Source organism: Drosophila nasuta, chromosome 2R (assembly GCF_023558535.2).
Source record: "Drosophila nasuta strain 15112-1781.00 chromosome 2R, ASM2355853v1, whole genome shotgun sequence".
Classification (NCBI taxonomy): domain Eukaryota; kingdom Metazoa; phylum Arthropoda; class Insecta; order Diptera; family Drosophilidae; genus Drosophila; species Drosophila nasuta.
This window is the reverse complement of record NC_083456.1, coordinates 12304420-12319945: the sequence shown is the minus strand read 5'-3', so window position 1 is coordinate 12319945 and position 15526 is coordinate 12304420. Positions and strand designations below refer to the sequence as shown.

Sequence of the window (15526 nt, the reverse complement as noted above, 5' to 3'; positions counted from 1 at the left end):
TAAAAGAGCCACTGCGTCGGCGCTGTGAGAGAAACGAGCAACGAGCACCTCCCGCTTGTTGCCACAAAAGGGGGCAGGCTGGCAGCCCTTTGTGTGGCAAGTAGTAGAGTAGAGTATGTTTTATGTTTTATGCGCACAACGTTCTCGATTGTCGGTTGGCTTTGGGTTTGGGCTTGGGTTTTTGGGCTTAACTCTGACTCTGACTTTAGGTTTGAGTTTGAGTTTGAGTTTGAAGTTGGGTTCTGGTTTGGGGTTTGAAGTTGGCTGAAGTTCCTGTTTAACTTTTTGTTGTGTTGCTGCTGCTGCCGCTTCTCTTCTCGGCTGCTGTGTGGGCTGAGTTTGTGTGAGGTGTAGACCGAGAGACCGGGTGTTTGTTGCCTGGCCACTGCGACCGTTTTGCCGATTGAGGTTTATTTATGGCCCACGGCTTTTTGGGTACAAATTTTCGATACCACGTGTTTACTGGCAACTGCCTGCGTATTTGGTATCTGGCATTTTTGGGAGCTGCGGAAAGCATTGGCATAGATAATGCCATAAAACAGGATCGAGGAGTTTGGGGTGATGCTACCATACAAAAGCATCAACAAAACAACAATTGAATTGTAAATAAAACCATTTGGTGGAGTCTACTTAAAAAAGAAGAAAACTTGCCGAGTTTTAACATTTTGGGGAACTTTGAGAAGCACAAAGCTTAATATGCATATTATTTTTACCGAATTTACATAGATTTTCAATTTTTGTATATCTAAATAAGCAATGCGTATATCCTTATGAGATGATATGAAGCTTGGTGCGTTAAATTACTAAATATTTCATATGTATTGTTAACAAACTAAACTAAAGTCAAAAGTTTAATCGTTTTAGGAATCATTAATCAACAAAACAAAAAAATAACTATAATTTCTACGTCTTAGTACAATCTTAAATGTTAAAAAAATATTCTATTGAAATATAATAATAATAATTCAATACAAATATTATAATTTTTCCTCTAAAAGTATCATACAATTTATACAAATCTATTATGGATTGCTAAAACTAGAAAATCACTTATTATATTTAAACAGATATTTTACAAAGATAATTCATTTTTATATTTTGAAATTTTAATTTCCATTTTAATAAATAATATTTTAATGGATCTAAGTAATACAATAAAAATAATGAGGTAAAATTAAATAAGGTAAATAACTGTATAATGTACTAAGAAAATATAAATTTTATTGCAGTCTATTCATTACGATAAAGTCAAAAGTTAATACGAAAACATTTAAAAGATATAAAATTTCAAATATACATGTATTACCCGAAAATGTACAAATGATAATTTCAGTCATTGAATGTTTGTGGATGTTGGTAGATAGCGAAAATAATAAAAAAAATGAAATTTGGTTTCATTCAATTTCTGTATCCGTTCGTACATAGAAATGTGTTGTCACAAAGCCCGAAGCTCAGAACACGTTTTTGGCATTACATAAGAAGCAGAAGCAGAAGCAGAAGAAGGCACGGGACAGGATTATGGGTCGAAAACAGGAAAGCAGACAAAACAAAAACCGGAAGAACAGGAAAAAGTGGGCGAAATGTCAAAAACGTGGACAGAAGAGCGAAGAGAGCGAGTCAAAAAGGTAAAAGAAGAGGCAGCATTAGCAGCACAGCCAGTTCTACGACGCCGCTGCCCACTCAATAACAACAGCAGCAAAAAAAAAGGAGAGAAAAAAAGAACAGCAGCATTATTCGTTTTCCTTCTCCATACATCACACACTGCCTCCCTCACTCACACACTCGCTGCAGAGCCATAGAAATGGCGATAAAACAGAAAATGTGCAAACTAATACAAATGCAGCACCATCGTAATAGAGAGTGCAAGTATGCAAGTGTATGCGAGTGAGTGTCTGTGTTTATACATATATACAATGGTGGTAGTGAGAGTATATACAACATGCGAAAACGAACAGCACACGAAGTGGCTTTCAAGGTCTGGAGAGCAGCAGCAGCCAGCAGGTTCTGGAAGGCAGCAGCAGCAGCGACGTCGCTGTCGATGTCGACGTCAAACGACCCAACGCCAACGCAGCAGCGTCGCTGCCGCTGCTGTCGTCGCATTCCATTCCTGTTGCAGTTGCCCTTGGACTTGCACTTGAAAAACGTCTGACGCCGACAGCAGCGGCAGCGCAGCTAACAGCGAAGTTGGTTGGAGTTGGAATTATGTTGCATGCCAAGTCCTAACATTTGCAATGCGCGCGCGCATGCCTCAAACCCAACTGCAGCACTCACACACACACACACACAACCACAACAGTGAAGCAGCGACGCAGCAGAAGCGCTGCGCTCAAACTTCGTTCAATTTTCAGCATGCTGCAAATTTCGTTTTCATGCAGCAATTTCAATTTCATGTTATAAAATCGCAAACACACACACACACGCCTACTGATTACATATGTATGTGTGTGTGAGGCAGACATACAACAATATGTTTGTGTGTGTGTATGTGTTCTTATATACTTTTAGCTGTTGCCACACTTCTTTTTTCGGCGTTTGCCTCTTTTCCGCTTTGCTTCGCTTTTGGCTCTAACCCTGACGGCAAAATTATGTTGAAGGTCAGCATGTTAGTGAAAATTGCATTATTATTACACACATATAAAGCATGTAAGTATGTACATATGTATATGTACATCGTTACATAATACCTACATATATGTAAGTATTACTCATCCACTCTCACTCTCTCTCTCACTCCTTTACTTTATCCACTTTTCGCTGCTGCGACACGATAAAAGCGTTTATGCTTATCCCTTTTCATTCAGTTGACAATAACATAATGCTGCCTTGATATTGAAAATCCCTTGTGAATATCATATTTTATTTCTATTCCCAACGTTGCCAACAGTCCAACAATGCTCAATTTAAGTGAATATATACATATATGTATTAAAGATGATATCTTAATTTTTAAAATATGGCTCTGCACAGTTTTGAAATTTTAATAATACAGAGTTCTATAAAAAAAAAATTATTGATAAATATTAAATCATATTGCATACAAACATCTATCTACATTAATCTAATTCACTTTGATTCATTCTAAAACTGAAAGAAATTCATTCTATATAAATTTTCCTTACTTCCAATAATCGTTTATCAAATATGAATGCTAAACAATTAAGCAAATTGAGTCGCCTACTTGGCAGAGAAATAAAAAAAAGTGGAAAGAAAAAAGTCTATAATTATAGATTAATTATTCAGTGAACGACTCTGACAATGTGTTTCTATAGACGAAAAGGTCTCTAATTGATTGAAATATGCATATTCATCCAAATCGATAAGCATATCTACGATATCAATATATAATAACACACAATCTACAAACATATTTAAACTGAAAAGGTTTTACCAATGATAAAAACTATTCTGTGCAATATAATTTCTAGGTTTTAACATATTATAGATAATAAAATATTATTGAAATGTTCATATTAAATAAAAATGTTCATAGATGATGTACATATGATATTGTAACGCCATTTTCTTTTGGATCAATGGGAAATCTTTACCTGATGATTTGCTGCATCTGATTTTCGTCTTGTTTGCTACCTGCGTCCACTGTCCACTTACAAGTCCAGCAAGACATGTGGGCGGAGTTATTTATAAAGATACCTTATATGGTATGATATATTCGATTCTATAATTTCTAATTTAGACTTATTTATTTGTCTTTTGGGACACCCTGTTTATGGTATGTATGTTTAACCTTGTGTATATAGATGTACATATTTTCGAGGCAATAAAAAAATACCCCGGAAAAAGTGCGTGCGCCTCGAAATCTTTGTGCTCGCCTTCGCCTGCATCTCATTCTACGTTTGTTTGGCTCTCGCTCTCTTTCCCTCAATTCGATGTCGATGGAGGCGCAAAGGACAAATGAAATTTCAGCTCAAAGTTTGCCATCTCTTTCACTTTCACTTTGTCCTATTCACATGCCCTGAGTACATACTCGTTTATTCATTTATGTACTTACAAAGCAAGGAATAGAAATTCATATAATACGTATAGATAGGAATGTTTATAGATACAGTTATCTTCAGTTCTAGTAAAGAAATATGACAGGTTGTAATATGAAGTCACTAAATTATAAAATTAATATTATTGAACTATTTCCAATTACTTCAACAAAAATAACACACAAAAAGTAATACAAGTATGATATATATATTAAGAAAAACGTTATAACTGACCTTCAATAAATTGACATGTTGGCAATCAGGAGACTGTAAAAACAAAAAGTTTCAAACTATTCGAAAAAATTGCAAATCATACAACAAAATCAATAGCATTTTTTCCACAATTAAATATACAATACTCTCTAATCACATATGGTTCAAAGTACAAGACCCACAATTATAAAGTTTATAAAGTTCTTTTTCTTAAACTGAGAAGCTATAAATAACAGCATTTCGGTTAGAAAAAAATCAGTTTATATATTTTTATCAAGCCAACAGTAAAGAAAAAGAATTTCTAAGATGGAGCTCGACAAAGAAAGAAAAGATGAAAAAGTTGTAGAATTTTTGGGATCTCAATTAGCTTACAAGTATGTGGAATTCGGATTAGCAATAATGGGACTTCGACCGCTGCCCGATCAAAATCCAAACTATCGAATGTTATTCGATCTTTGGAGCTTCACGGTGCTGACAGTTCTAGAAGTCTATCTACCGATTGCATTCGTCGTGGCCTTTGTGAAGAACATCGATAACATAACGCCCGATGAACTTCTCGCAACTCTCGCAATGTTTTTCAATCTTCCCGCATGTGGAATAAAAGTTATAATACTTTTAATGAATCGATGGCGTTTCGATAAAGCCAAGGATATGCTCGAGATAATGTATAAACGATGCACAAAATATGAAGAACGTGTGCAGATCAATCAATTGGTTCAACGCTGCGATACTTTTTCTATTTTGTATACTGTGGCATATCTAATGACACCGACATTGATGTTGATTAGTTCGGTATTATCAGGTCGAGCTCCATTTAATATCTACATTCCGAATCTCGATTGGCGAGAGAGTAAACGCAATTTATGGATCGCTTCCTTTATTGAGTTTGTTCTCCTCTCAATTGGTATATCCTGTTGCATTTTGGTCGATTGTTTGCCCTCGATATTTGGTTTAACTGTGCGAGGACATATGAAATTGTTAATTGAACGAGTCGAAACTCTAAGAACCGATCCGACAAGCAACGAGGACGATAACTATGAGGCGCTTGTGCTTTGCATTATTGACCACCGTTTAATTATCGAGTAAGTATAAAAAGTAAGAAAGCTACAGTCGAGTGTTCTCGAATGTGAGATACCCGCTACCCATTTTGAATAAAAGCAAAATATTGAGGTATTATTCTCAAAATATACCAAAATAATATACCACAAAAATACTAAAAACAAGTAAGAAAGCTACAGTGGAGTATGCTATGACTGTGAGACACCCGCAAAACATTTTAAAGAAAATTTAAATAATGCGGAATTATTCTCAAAATATACTGAAATAATATACCACAAAAAATACTAAAAATAAGTAAGAAAGCTACAGTCGGGCGTGCTGACTGCAACCCATTTTGAATAAATATAATTGTATATATAATATACAAATCTACCACATGTCATATCTGGTATATTGATATAGTACCACATTCAAAATATACCATAGACTGTAAATTATACCAGACTGTCAGCTAAAGCAACTAAAACCTTAACTAAGTAGGCGTTTTTGCCCATACAAAAATATTTTTTGAAGAACTTCCACAATTTTTATCTGATCGCAACCAAATCAGGAATCACAAAGACTATAATTGTTAGTGTATATATCAAAATTCGAATCTAGCTTTAAAATTACACTTGTTACTCGATTTTTGTCGATTTGCGGGGGAGGAAGTGGACGTGTCAAAAATTTGAAACAAACTTGATCTGCGTGCCAACATAACAAGTAATGTCGACAAATGTCGTATAGTCTCTGAGATCTAGGTGTTTATACGAACAGACAGACAGACGGCCATGGCTAAATTGCTTCTGCTGTTGACGTTGATGCCTCCTTATGTCTGTTTCATACATTTCCTGCTAGCACAAAGTTATAATACACTTCTATAAAAAAGTCTTCAATAATTTGGATAATATTAATTTCTTTTAGATACTGCGCTAACATGCGACCTATTATTTCCCGTTCGCTCTTTGTCCAATTCACTGCAATGGGATTTGTTTTGGCCTGCACTTTAATTCACATTCTATTCTTTGCCAACTTTTTGACGGCTCTTGCGGCCATATGGTACTTAGCCACTTGTGTCCTGCAATCCTTTCCCATTTGCTTCACCTGCGATCATATTCTGGCGGATTGCGAAAAGCTCTCGATGGCCATATTCCATTCAAATTGGATCGGTGCCGATCATCGATATACTTCGGCCCTCAGGCATTTCATGCACAATGCTCAGCAACCAATTCGATTTATGGGCGGCGGAGTTTTGCCCATTTGTCAAGCGACCTACAGCCAAGTGAGTTGAGTCTTTAATCCTGGAAGATTACATTTATTTATTAAATTATCTTTTTTTAGATGGTGAAAATGGCGTTCTCTCTTATCACTTTCATAAATCAAATGAATATATTTGATTTAGATTGAACATACAAATACTTTATTTCAAATCACACAATTTAAAATATATTTAGGCACCAAGCACTTATGTATAAAATGAAATATTTAATAAAAATATAAAGATTTTGAGAAATACAAATTTCAATAAAATTAAAATATTAATTTAATCAAGAAAAATAAAATTATTTAAAAATAAATTGTTATGTATTTGAATCATATTAAAATATTTTAAAATCACCTTATCTTAATCAAGAAAAAATTAATCTTTTATAATATTTTTGGATAAGCTTTTTCCCCCATTTATCTCAGAATAAAATATTTTAGAATTTCTTGTTTTAAAAATTTAAAAGGAATACATTTTATTTGTATACTAAAAGATCCCTATATTAAATGGAAATTCGACTGTAAAATAAATGTTTTAAGACCGAGATCTTGCACCAAATAATATTTTAATTATATAATAATTTTGGAGAACCTTTTTTCACGTTTATCTTAAACTGAAATATTTTAGAATTTCTTATATTTAAATTTAAAAAAAAGAATCATTTTTATTTTTGTACTAAAAAATCCCTATATTAAATGGAAATTCGACAGTAAAATAAATGTTTTAAGATCGAGATCTTGAGCCAAATAATATTTTATTTATATAATAATTTTGGAGAACATTTTTCACGTTTATCTTAAACTGAAAAATTTTAGAATTTCTTGTCTTAAAATTTAAAAAAAGAATAATTTTTATTTTTGTTTTAAAAGATCCCTATATTAAATGGAAATTCGACAGTAAAATAAATGTTTTAGGATTGATAACGTGCACCAAATAGATTGTATGTATAAAATAGTGATAGAATACGTAATGATTGACTGATACATTTTAAAGCCAAGTCTTTGACTAGTTCTCGTATGGAATGTGACGCATGCAAATAGGAATTCGATTATACACTGCGGATCTACTCCATATGTTAGTATATAGGCCATATACTCAATGCGAGTGCTGACTTCATTTCACTTATGTACATATATAAAATACTCGAATTCGTTAGACTGACATTGAGAGATAGCGAAAACTGACGCCATTGTTGCCATTGGTGGGATGAGAGGAGGACAGGACAAAAGGTCCCCAAACCAAAAACATCAAATAAAACCCTAGAACTCATCCATATTCCATTTGGTCAAAATGAAGTTTGAGTTGAAGTTATATATTTGGCAACGAAATTACGACACCCTTGGGTCTCTCAGCTGTGCCACAAAGACCCGCATACACACGCTTATGTAAGAGTATACAAGTATTATCCCTATATATAAAGAACATACGTATATATATATGCTATATAAATGACAGTATGGGAACCGTTATATGGCAGTGGTTGTCATGCCAGCATGAAAATTTCAAACCCTATTTTGGGTTTCAAAGTTGCTTCCGATTGGATAAACGTAGGAGTATGGGTAATTACAAATAATACCCCGACTCTCGCTCTCTGGGATGCGTGGTGAATTCCACATCGCATTTTTCGACGGGGGTAGGGAAGGGTATGGGCAAGAGGTGGCATCGCATCTGTTGTTAGTGAGTGTGTACCACTGACACACCCTCAGGAGCTGAGCAAAAGCTTTTGCTAGGCATATTTCGCTGCAGTGACTCAATTTTCTCTAAGCCCAAAAAAGTTATACAGTATAATGTCGATAATTGCACACACAGCTTTTGCAAGAAAAATGATGCCATTATCTGCAAACTACGATGTGTATGGATTTCAAAGAACTTACATATGAATATTTAAAACTAAACATGTTTCACATAAAAAACTGATGCTTTTAAAACTATGCACTTAACCAAAATATGATACTATGTGCAATGCACTTAAGTTAAAAGATTTAGAGCAAATATTTATTAAAATTTTTGAATATATAACTGAATATTTTTAATAAAAATAAATTAATCTGATGATTTAAAAATGATGTAATAATTCGAAATATACATTTATATCTTAAAAAATTATGCAATTATCTGCAATGTGCAATTAAAATGTTAATTTAAAATAAAAAAAAAATATATACTTCATAAATTATATTATTATGCGGAATATGCACTTACTTTAAAAGATGTAGTGTAAATAACTATTTCAAAATTACTTGTAAAAATGTTGAATGTTAAAAAAATGATGCAGTAATCTCAAATGTGCACTTAAATGCAATGTACATATTTCAGTTTAAAAAAATGAGCTAAAATGTATATTCACTAGTCATTTTCTTTTACAAATCAAATATTCTAATGTTTCAAAAATTCAAATAATTTTAAGTAAGCCAATTTATCGACATAATACTGTACTCAAATTTTAAAATGTTCCTTATGTTTGCCAAACTTAGAATATCTGTCTTTGGAGATCTTTGCGATTTCCTTAAGGTGCAGGACAAAAAGATAAACAAATTTAGTGGCCACGCTTTCGCACGCAAAACAGGAAGTCTTCGGGGTTTTTGGTTTTTGGGTGCCACATGCCCCATGACGTGTCAAACTGACTGTTTGTGGCACATGTTTTTCTTTTTTTTTTTTTGTCTTACTTTTAGTCCAGTCCACAAAATCTCGACGTTTATTTATGGCAAGCAACTCTCCCCGTTGCCACCGCGGGCCATCTACAGCCTTTGCTTGCCATTAATTATGAAAATTAAAGTTGATGCGTGTCGTCGTCGTCGCTAAAATATGGCAACATGCCCCAGGGCCGCAAAACGTTGCGTCTTCCCCTTTTGCGACTTCAGCAACCATTTTTTTCATACTTATTTCTTTCTTCTTGCACTGCTTCTTCTTCAATTTCTTTGGTCATTAAAATTAGGTCAGTGCAAGGCACACAATGCAAGCAGAAAAAAAACTAAGTTAAAGAAGAAGAGTTCCCTCTGAAAACTAGTCGCAATTCCTTTTCTTCTCATCCCGCTGACGCTTCTTTGTTCGCTCTTTCTTTCATTGCGATCCTTTCAACTAGCAAAACAACAAAACACAAACACATACACATGCACATGCAAAGACAGCAAGCACACGCTCACTGACACATTTACACCGATGTCGAGAGAACCTATTACGCAATGGCTGAACGATCTGCCTACCTGACTTAATTATTATATCAGAACACAGCGTCTTCCTTCACCTTCCCCTCGACTGCTTTCGATCGCAGGTAGAACAACAACAAAAGGTGGCCACAAACTACGCAGTTTGACTTTGCCAGTTGGACCTTGACTTTCTGCCGAGTCCTTCGCCATGGAGTCCTATAAGAAATACACACACACACACATTCATGCTTACCTGTGTTAAGAATGTGAACAACGAAATCACACAATGCGCCTTATATATTGCGCTTCTTTTTTTTCGCACTCTCATTTGTGCCACACGCATTTTATATACAAAATGTATACATATGTAATATATACGTACATAATAATTGAACTTAATATTTATCAGCCACTATTATTATATTCACATAATATATTTAAATAAAGCTTAGGCCAGAGCGAATTGAGAGAAAACAATGCAGAATGAACACAACGATATCTATTCGCATGCTTTTCGCCCACATTAGCACTATCGATATTTACAAAGTCGCATTGACAATAATCGATATGTTTTTAACTGCAAAAACGTCACTATGTGTAAATGCAAAAACGTATTTCATATGTATATACATCTATATTTCTACATACATATGTACATACATACAAATTTCAATAGACACATGCATAAGTACATATGTATATGTACATGTTAACGCCATCCAACACGTGCCCTTATTTTGGAATTTTCTGTTTGCATTTGCATGTTCATTGTTTTTTTTTTTGCAACACGATTTTAATACAGAACTCTCCCATAAGAGAAACAGCATCAAGAGACACACTTGCTGGTATATGAACATACATATGTATGTACATACATACGTACGTATTACATACATATGGTTGTATGTATGTGCATACGGGTGTCAAATACATACATACATAGAAGCATACATACATATATATTTGAAAATAAAAATATATGTATGTACATACATACATACGTACATAAACGCATAAGAACAGTCGATGATGCGAAGAGTAGAACAGAGAGAACAACGATAACAATAAAAACACCAAAAGCAGTAGCGCTAACTTGTCCTTTTTGAAAACAGAACTGTTTTGTAGATGCTATTAGAAAAATGAAAGTAATATTAGCAAATAAAATCTAATAATATTATTTTCATTGGTAATTATGTACATATGTATCATTATATGAATTTATTAAGGCAATCATCAGTACTTAAAAAAATACTGAAAGAAAACAATTTGTTCATTAATTTAATTTAAATAACTTCAACTCGTAATAAAATTCGATTATTTTTTTGTGCGCATATTTTTTCAATGTATCAATATCTCAATGTCTCAGTTGCTTGCGTCTTTTTTGCAGTTCGTGTGCCATTGTGTTTGACTGCCTGCATACATACACATACATACATACATAAATATGTACGTAAGATATGTATGCACACCTACACAAATATGAATGTACATATGTATGTATGTATGTAGATCTATCGATACACCATTTTCAAGTGCACAAGTATTTGTATTTTGTATATACATACATACATAATAAAAGCAGTAAACGAGATGTCGATTATCAAAAAAAAAATTGAATAACTTTATATAAATACTAGAAATTGCATTTGTATTTGCCTAACACAAAAATGTAGTGCATATTTAGTGGTACATGTACATATTATGTACTTATGTACAGTATGTCAAGAAACTCTTTACACACTGAAAAAAAAACATATTTTTTGACTTTGCATGCAAAAATAAAGCCTTTAGTTATTATTTTTCAATATTTTTTTAATGCAGATCTATTATTTAGTAAATTTCAAATTAGTATGTACAAAAATAAAAACAATACAACGAAAGGGAAAATTTTAAATCAACAAAATATGAGTTTACACATTTTTGACACTGTCAAGAAAGTGTTTACACACTTTAGTTTTCGATTCTGTTTTGTTCTATTTTTCGAAAAAACTGTACTTTATTGTTATCTATGCTTCTTCACTATTCGCTATTTTTGCATTCCTTTTCATTCAATTGCAAAATCTGGCTACGTACTTGTCAAAAAGCTGATTTTTTAATTATTTGACATGCCTGGAGCTAGTTTGACTTTTGACGTTACCCAATTGACTTATTATAGTCACCAAATTGGAAAATTTGTAGCTTTAGCTAGTGGAGCTTATTGGGGTATCGCAAAAAATAATTTATAATGCTCCAAATCGAGCCGAAAATGAAGAAAGACTCCAAGCAAAGTGTGGAAATGGTCGAAAAATGGATATTGACGAGCGGGCAGACCGCCTTATTATGGGCAAGGTCCGTCAAAACCCCCAAATTTTGATCAGAACCCATGCCAAGGAGTTGGGAGAAGAGTGTAGCACGGTCGATTCGCATGAAACCATCCGCCAACTAATTCTGTGGAGCAAATACTATTTTCCCAATTTTACTGTCAGAATGATGTTGCGCTGATGTAAGGCTGTTAACGACTTGTGCCATACTCTAGTTGGTCCATCATTGTAGTATAGCATTTTTTTTGGTTTGGACATAGAATACGACGTCATCCCAATAGTTGTCCGGCGTGATGGTCATGTTAAAAGCCAAAATTTAAGCGTTTTCAACATTTACTTTCGAAAGCAGCGGCTTCTTACGCGCAACCGTTTCAACGGTTGAAGAGTATTTGTTTCACAGAATTAGTTGGCGGATGGTTTCATGCGAATCGACCGTGCCACACTCTTCTCCCAACTCCTTGGCATGGGTTCTGATCAAAATTTGGGGGTTTTGACGGACCTTGCCCATAATAAGGCGGTCTGCCCGCTCGTCAATATCCATTTTTCGACCATTTCCACACTTTGCTTGGAGTCTTTCTTCATTTTCGGCTCGATTTGGAGCATTATAAATTATTTTTTGCGATACCCCAATAAGCTCCACTAGCTAAAGCTACAAATTTTCCAATTTGGTGACTATAATAAGTCAATTGGGTAACGTCAAAAGTCAAACTAGCTCCAGGCATGTCAAATAATTAAAAAATCAGCTTTTTGACAAGTACGTAGCCAGATTTTGCAATTGAATGAAAAGGAATGCAAAAATAGCGAATAGTGAAGAAGCATAGATAACAATAAAGTACAGTTTTTTCGAAAAATAGAACAAAACAGAATCGAAAACTAAAGTGTGTAAACACTTTCTTGACAGTGTCAAAAATGTGTAAACTCATATTTTGTTGATTTAAAATTTTCCCTTTCGTTGTATTGTTTTTATTTTTGTACATACTAATTTGAAATTTACTAAATAATAGATCTGCATTAAAAAAATATTGAAAAATAATAACTAAAGGCTTTATTTTTGCATGCAAAGTCAAAAAATATGTTTTTTTTTCAGTGTGTAAAGAGTTTCTTGACATACTGTATGTATTGTGTGTTATGTATTGGTTACTGTTGTTTTGTACGACTTGACAACCCTGCTTAGCGTGCTCTGTTGATTGTTTTGCCGGCTTTTTTGCCGCACACATGCACACCAGAGGCACACACAAACGACCCGCTCACACTCGTTGTCATGCAAGTTGTCTTCGAAGCGCTGTCGAACTTCTCAGTGCCCAAACGCAGCACAACATGTTGGAGGGGAAATGACAGCGACTGCGTTTTGTGTTTGAACCGCATCGAAAGTGAATTTGCTAGAATATTTGCTGTCGCTTGCTATTGCCGCTGCTTCTTTCTGTCTCCTTCTCACACATTTTCTTTTTGCTGTGGTGTCTGCTCCACCAAACCAACCCCCAAACCAAACACCATTTTCACCCTTCTTCCTGACGCAAAGGAGTTTTTAGCGCCAAAAACCCAACCAACGAATTTTCCTCAAATGAAAAACAAGCATTTTCCGTCGAGTACTGCTGGTGGTGGTGGTGGAAAGTGAAATCCAGCCAACCAAACCACCCCAACACCCACCCACCCTTAATAATGCGCAACAACAACAAAGAAAAATCCAAACGAAAAACTTCCAACTTCGCTGCCGGCAGCAAAGTTTTTTTTCTTCGCTGTCAAACGCGGTTCGACAGCGAACATCTGCCGACAGCAGTAGCAGAGGGCAGCACAACATGATTCCATCCACCCACCAACAACAACAACAACTGTATGACTGTATGTTCGCTCTGCCGGCGGCAGCGTGTGTGCATGTATGCGCGCGTGTGTGTGTGTGTGTTTTGAGTTTCAGTTTCAGTTGGCGTTCTGTTCGTCGTCGTGTGTACCGTTTGTTCGTTCGTCCATTCGCTCATTCGCTCGTAGCGTTTAGTTGGAATTTCGCTTTTGATCTGGTTGGTTGTGTTTTTTGCATCGCTCTTCGCCCGATTGCAAAGCGAACGAAACATGCAAAAGAAGCGCAGAACATAGAAAAAAAACGCAATCGCCGCTAAACGTTTTACATACAATTCAGCAAATACAAAAAAAAAACAAAAATATTCCTGCTCAACAAAAATACAAAACCAAACAAATTTTTCGCTCATTTACGAGTGTGTGTGAGTGACAGTGTCTGTGTGTGTCAAGATGTAAAAAATTAACTTGATGACAATTTTTTTTATTGATACTAGAAACGTGCGTTGTAAACTCAGCTCAGGTACTAAAATTTAGTAATATCAAATCAAAAAACAAAAAAAAAAGAACAATCAATATACAAACAGATAAATAAATAGACTGCAATTTTATACAACAATTTTATACAAACGCAAAATGCAAGTCACGTGTGTGTGAGTGAGATAGCAACAACAAAAAAAATACACTGCTAGGAAAAAAAGCGCACGTGCAACAAAAAATAAAAACATATTTTTTTATGGCGCCGCGTCGCAATTCGCAGCAGCAACAAAAATCAGACTTTACATCAGCGGTAACTGGAAGTGCAACAAACATGGCGCCCATGCAACAAATGTTGAACGTGGGCGTGCAACTCACACGCTGCTGTTATCCCAACGGTGAATGTGGCAAATTGGATGCGCTGATCGCACTGGACGAACAAGGGCTTTCGGAATGTGTCCGCGTGCTGTGCAACAATGAGAATTGCAACGTGGGGCAGTATATGCATCGGGATTGCTTCGATTTGTGGGAGGCGGGCGTGTTGCAACAACTGAAGAGCAGCGGCAGAGCGCGCAGCTGGTCGGAGCGTCAACGCGTGCAACAGCTGTGGACGAAGAAGGGCTACGAGTTGGTCGCCAAGAGTTGCAACTGCAAGTGTGGCAGGGGGCAGCTGCGCAAGGATCTCGACTGGCTGCCACACGGTGGCAACAACAACAACAACAGTGGTAACAGTGGCTGCTTCATCAGCGAGGACGATGACAAGAAAAAGGCCAAAAAGAAGCGCAATCGCAACAGCAACAACAACAACAATAGTGGCAACAACAACACCAATGGAGGCAGTGGCAAGTCTGTTGTGGCATCTGTTGTTGGTGGCAACTTGACGCCCAATCCCAATGTGGGCGTCATTGGCTCCGGCTTGCCACACAACAACAACAACAGCAACTCTAATAATAATATCGGTGGCAACAACAACAACAACATTTTGCAGCCCAGCGTTGTGGCCACTTTGAGCAACATTCTCATGAGCAGCAACAACTGCAACACCAACAACAACAACATCAACAATCACAACAACGTTTTGGGCCTCGATTTGCGGAATCGCGCTGGAAGTTTGTCTTCCAGCGGTTCTAGCTCCCCATCGGCCTCGCAATCCAGCGCCGACATTTCGCTGTCGCCCGTGCAACAGCAGCAGCAACAACAGCAGCATCAGCAGCAACAGTTGCACTTGCAACAACAACAATTGCAGCTGCCTGCAACCATCAATAACAACAACAGCTTTCCCAGCTTGTTGCTTCAGCACAACGGCTT

General features: G+C 35.7%; 2 protein-coding genes across 4 annotated transcripts in view; both read left to right on the top strand.

Annotated features, from left to right (window-relative positions):
* Positions 1–4537: 4537 nt before the first annotated feature.
* On the top strand, positions 4538–6683 carry LOC132786325 (odorant receptor 98a-like). 3 transcript variants are annotated; one of them, XM_060792827.1, is made up of 3 exons: positions 4538–5287; positions 6168–6525; positions 6585–6683. In XM_060792827.1, exons 1-3 carry the CDS (start codon positions 4605–4607, stop codon positions 6648–6650), a joined length of 1107 nt encoding a protein of 368 aa, XP_060648810.1. In that variant the 5' UTR covers positions 4538–4604; the 3' UTR covers positions 6651–6683. The 3 variants fall into 3 exon arrangements, with proteins under 3 accessions (XP_060648810.1, XP_060648812.1, XP_060648811.1); XM_060792829.1 differs by lacking the exon at positions 4538–5287 and adding an exon at positions 5754–5834; XM_060792828.1 differs by lacking the exon at positions 4538–5287 and adding an exon at positions 5811–5966.
* A 7248-nt stretch (positions 6684–13931) lies between these two features.
* LOC132787161 (headcase protein) overlaps positions 13932–15526 on the top strand; it is a 107646-nt gene continuing 106051 nt past the window's right edge. The window contains 1 exon segment of the mRNA XM_060794077.1: positions 13932–15524. Within this exon segment, the coding sequence (XP_060650060.1) occupies positions 14478–15524 (1047 nt within the window). The 5' untranslated portion in view covers positions 13932–14477.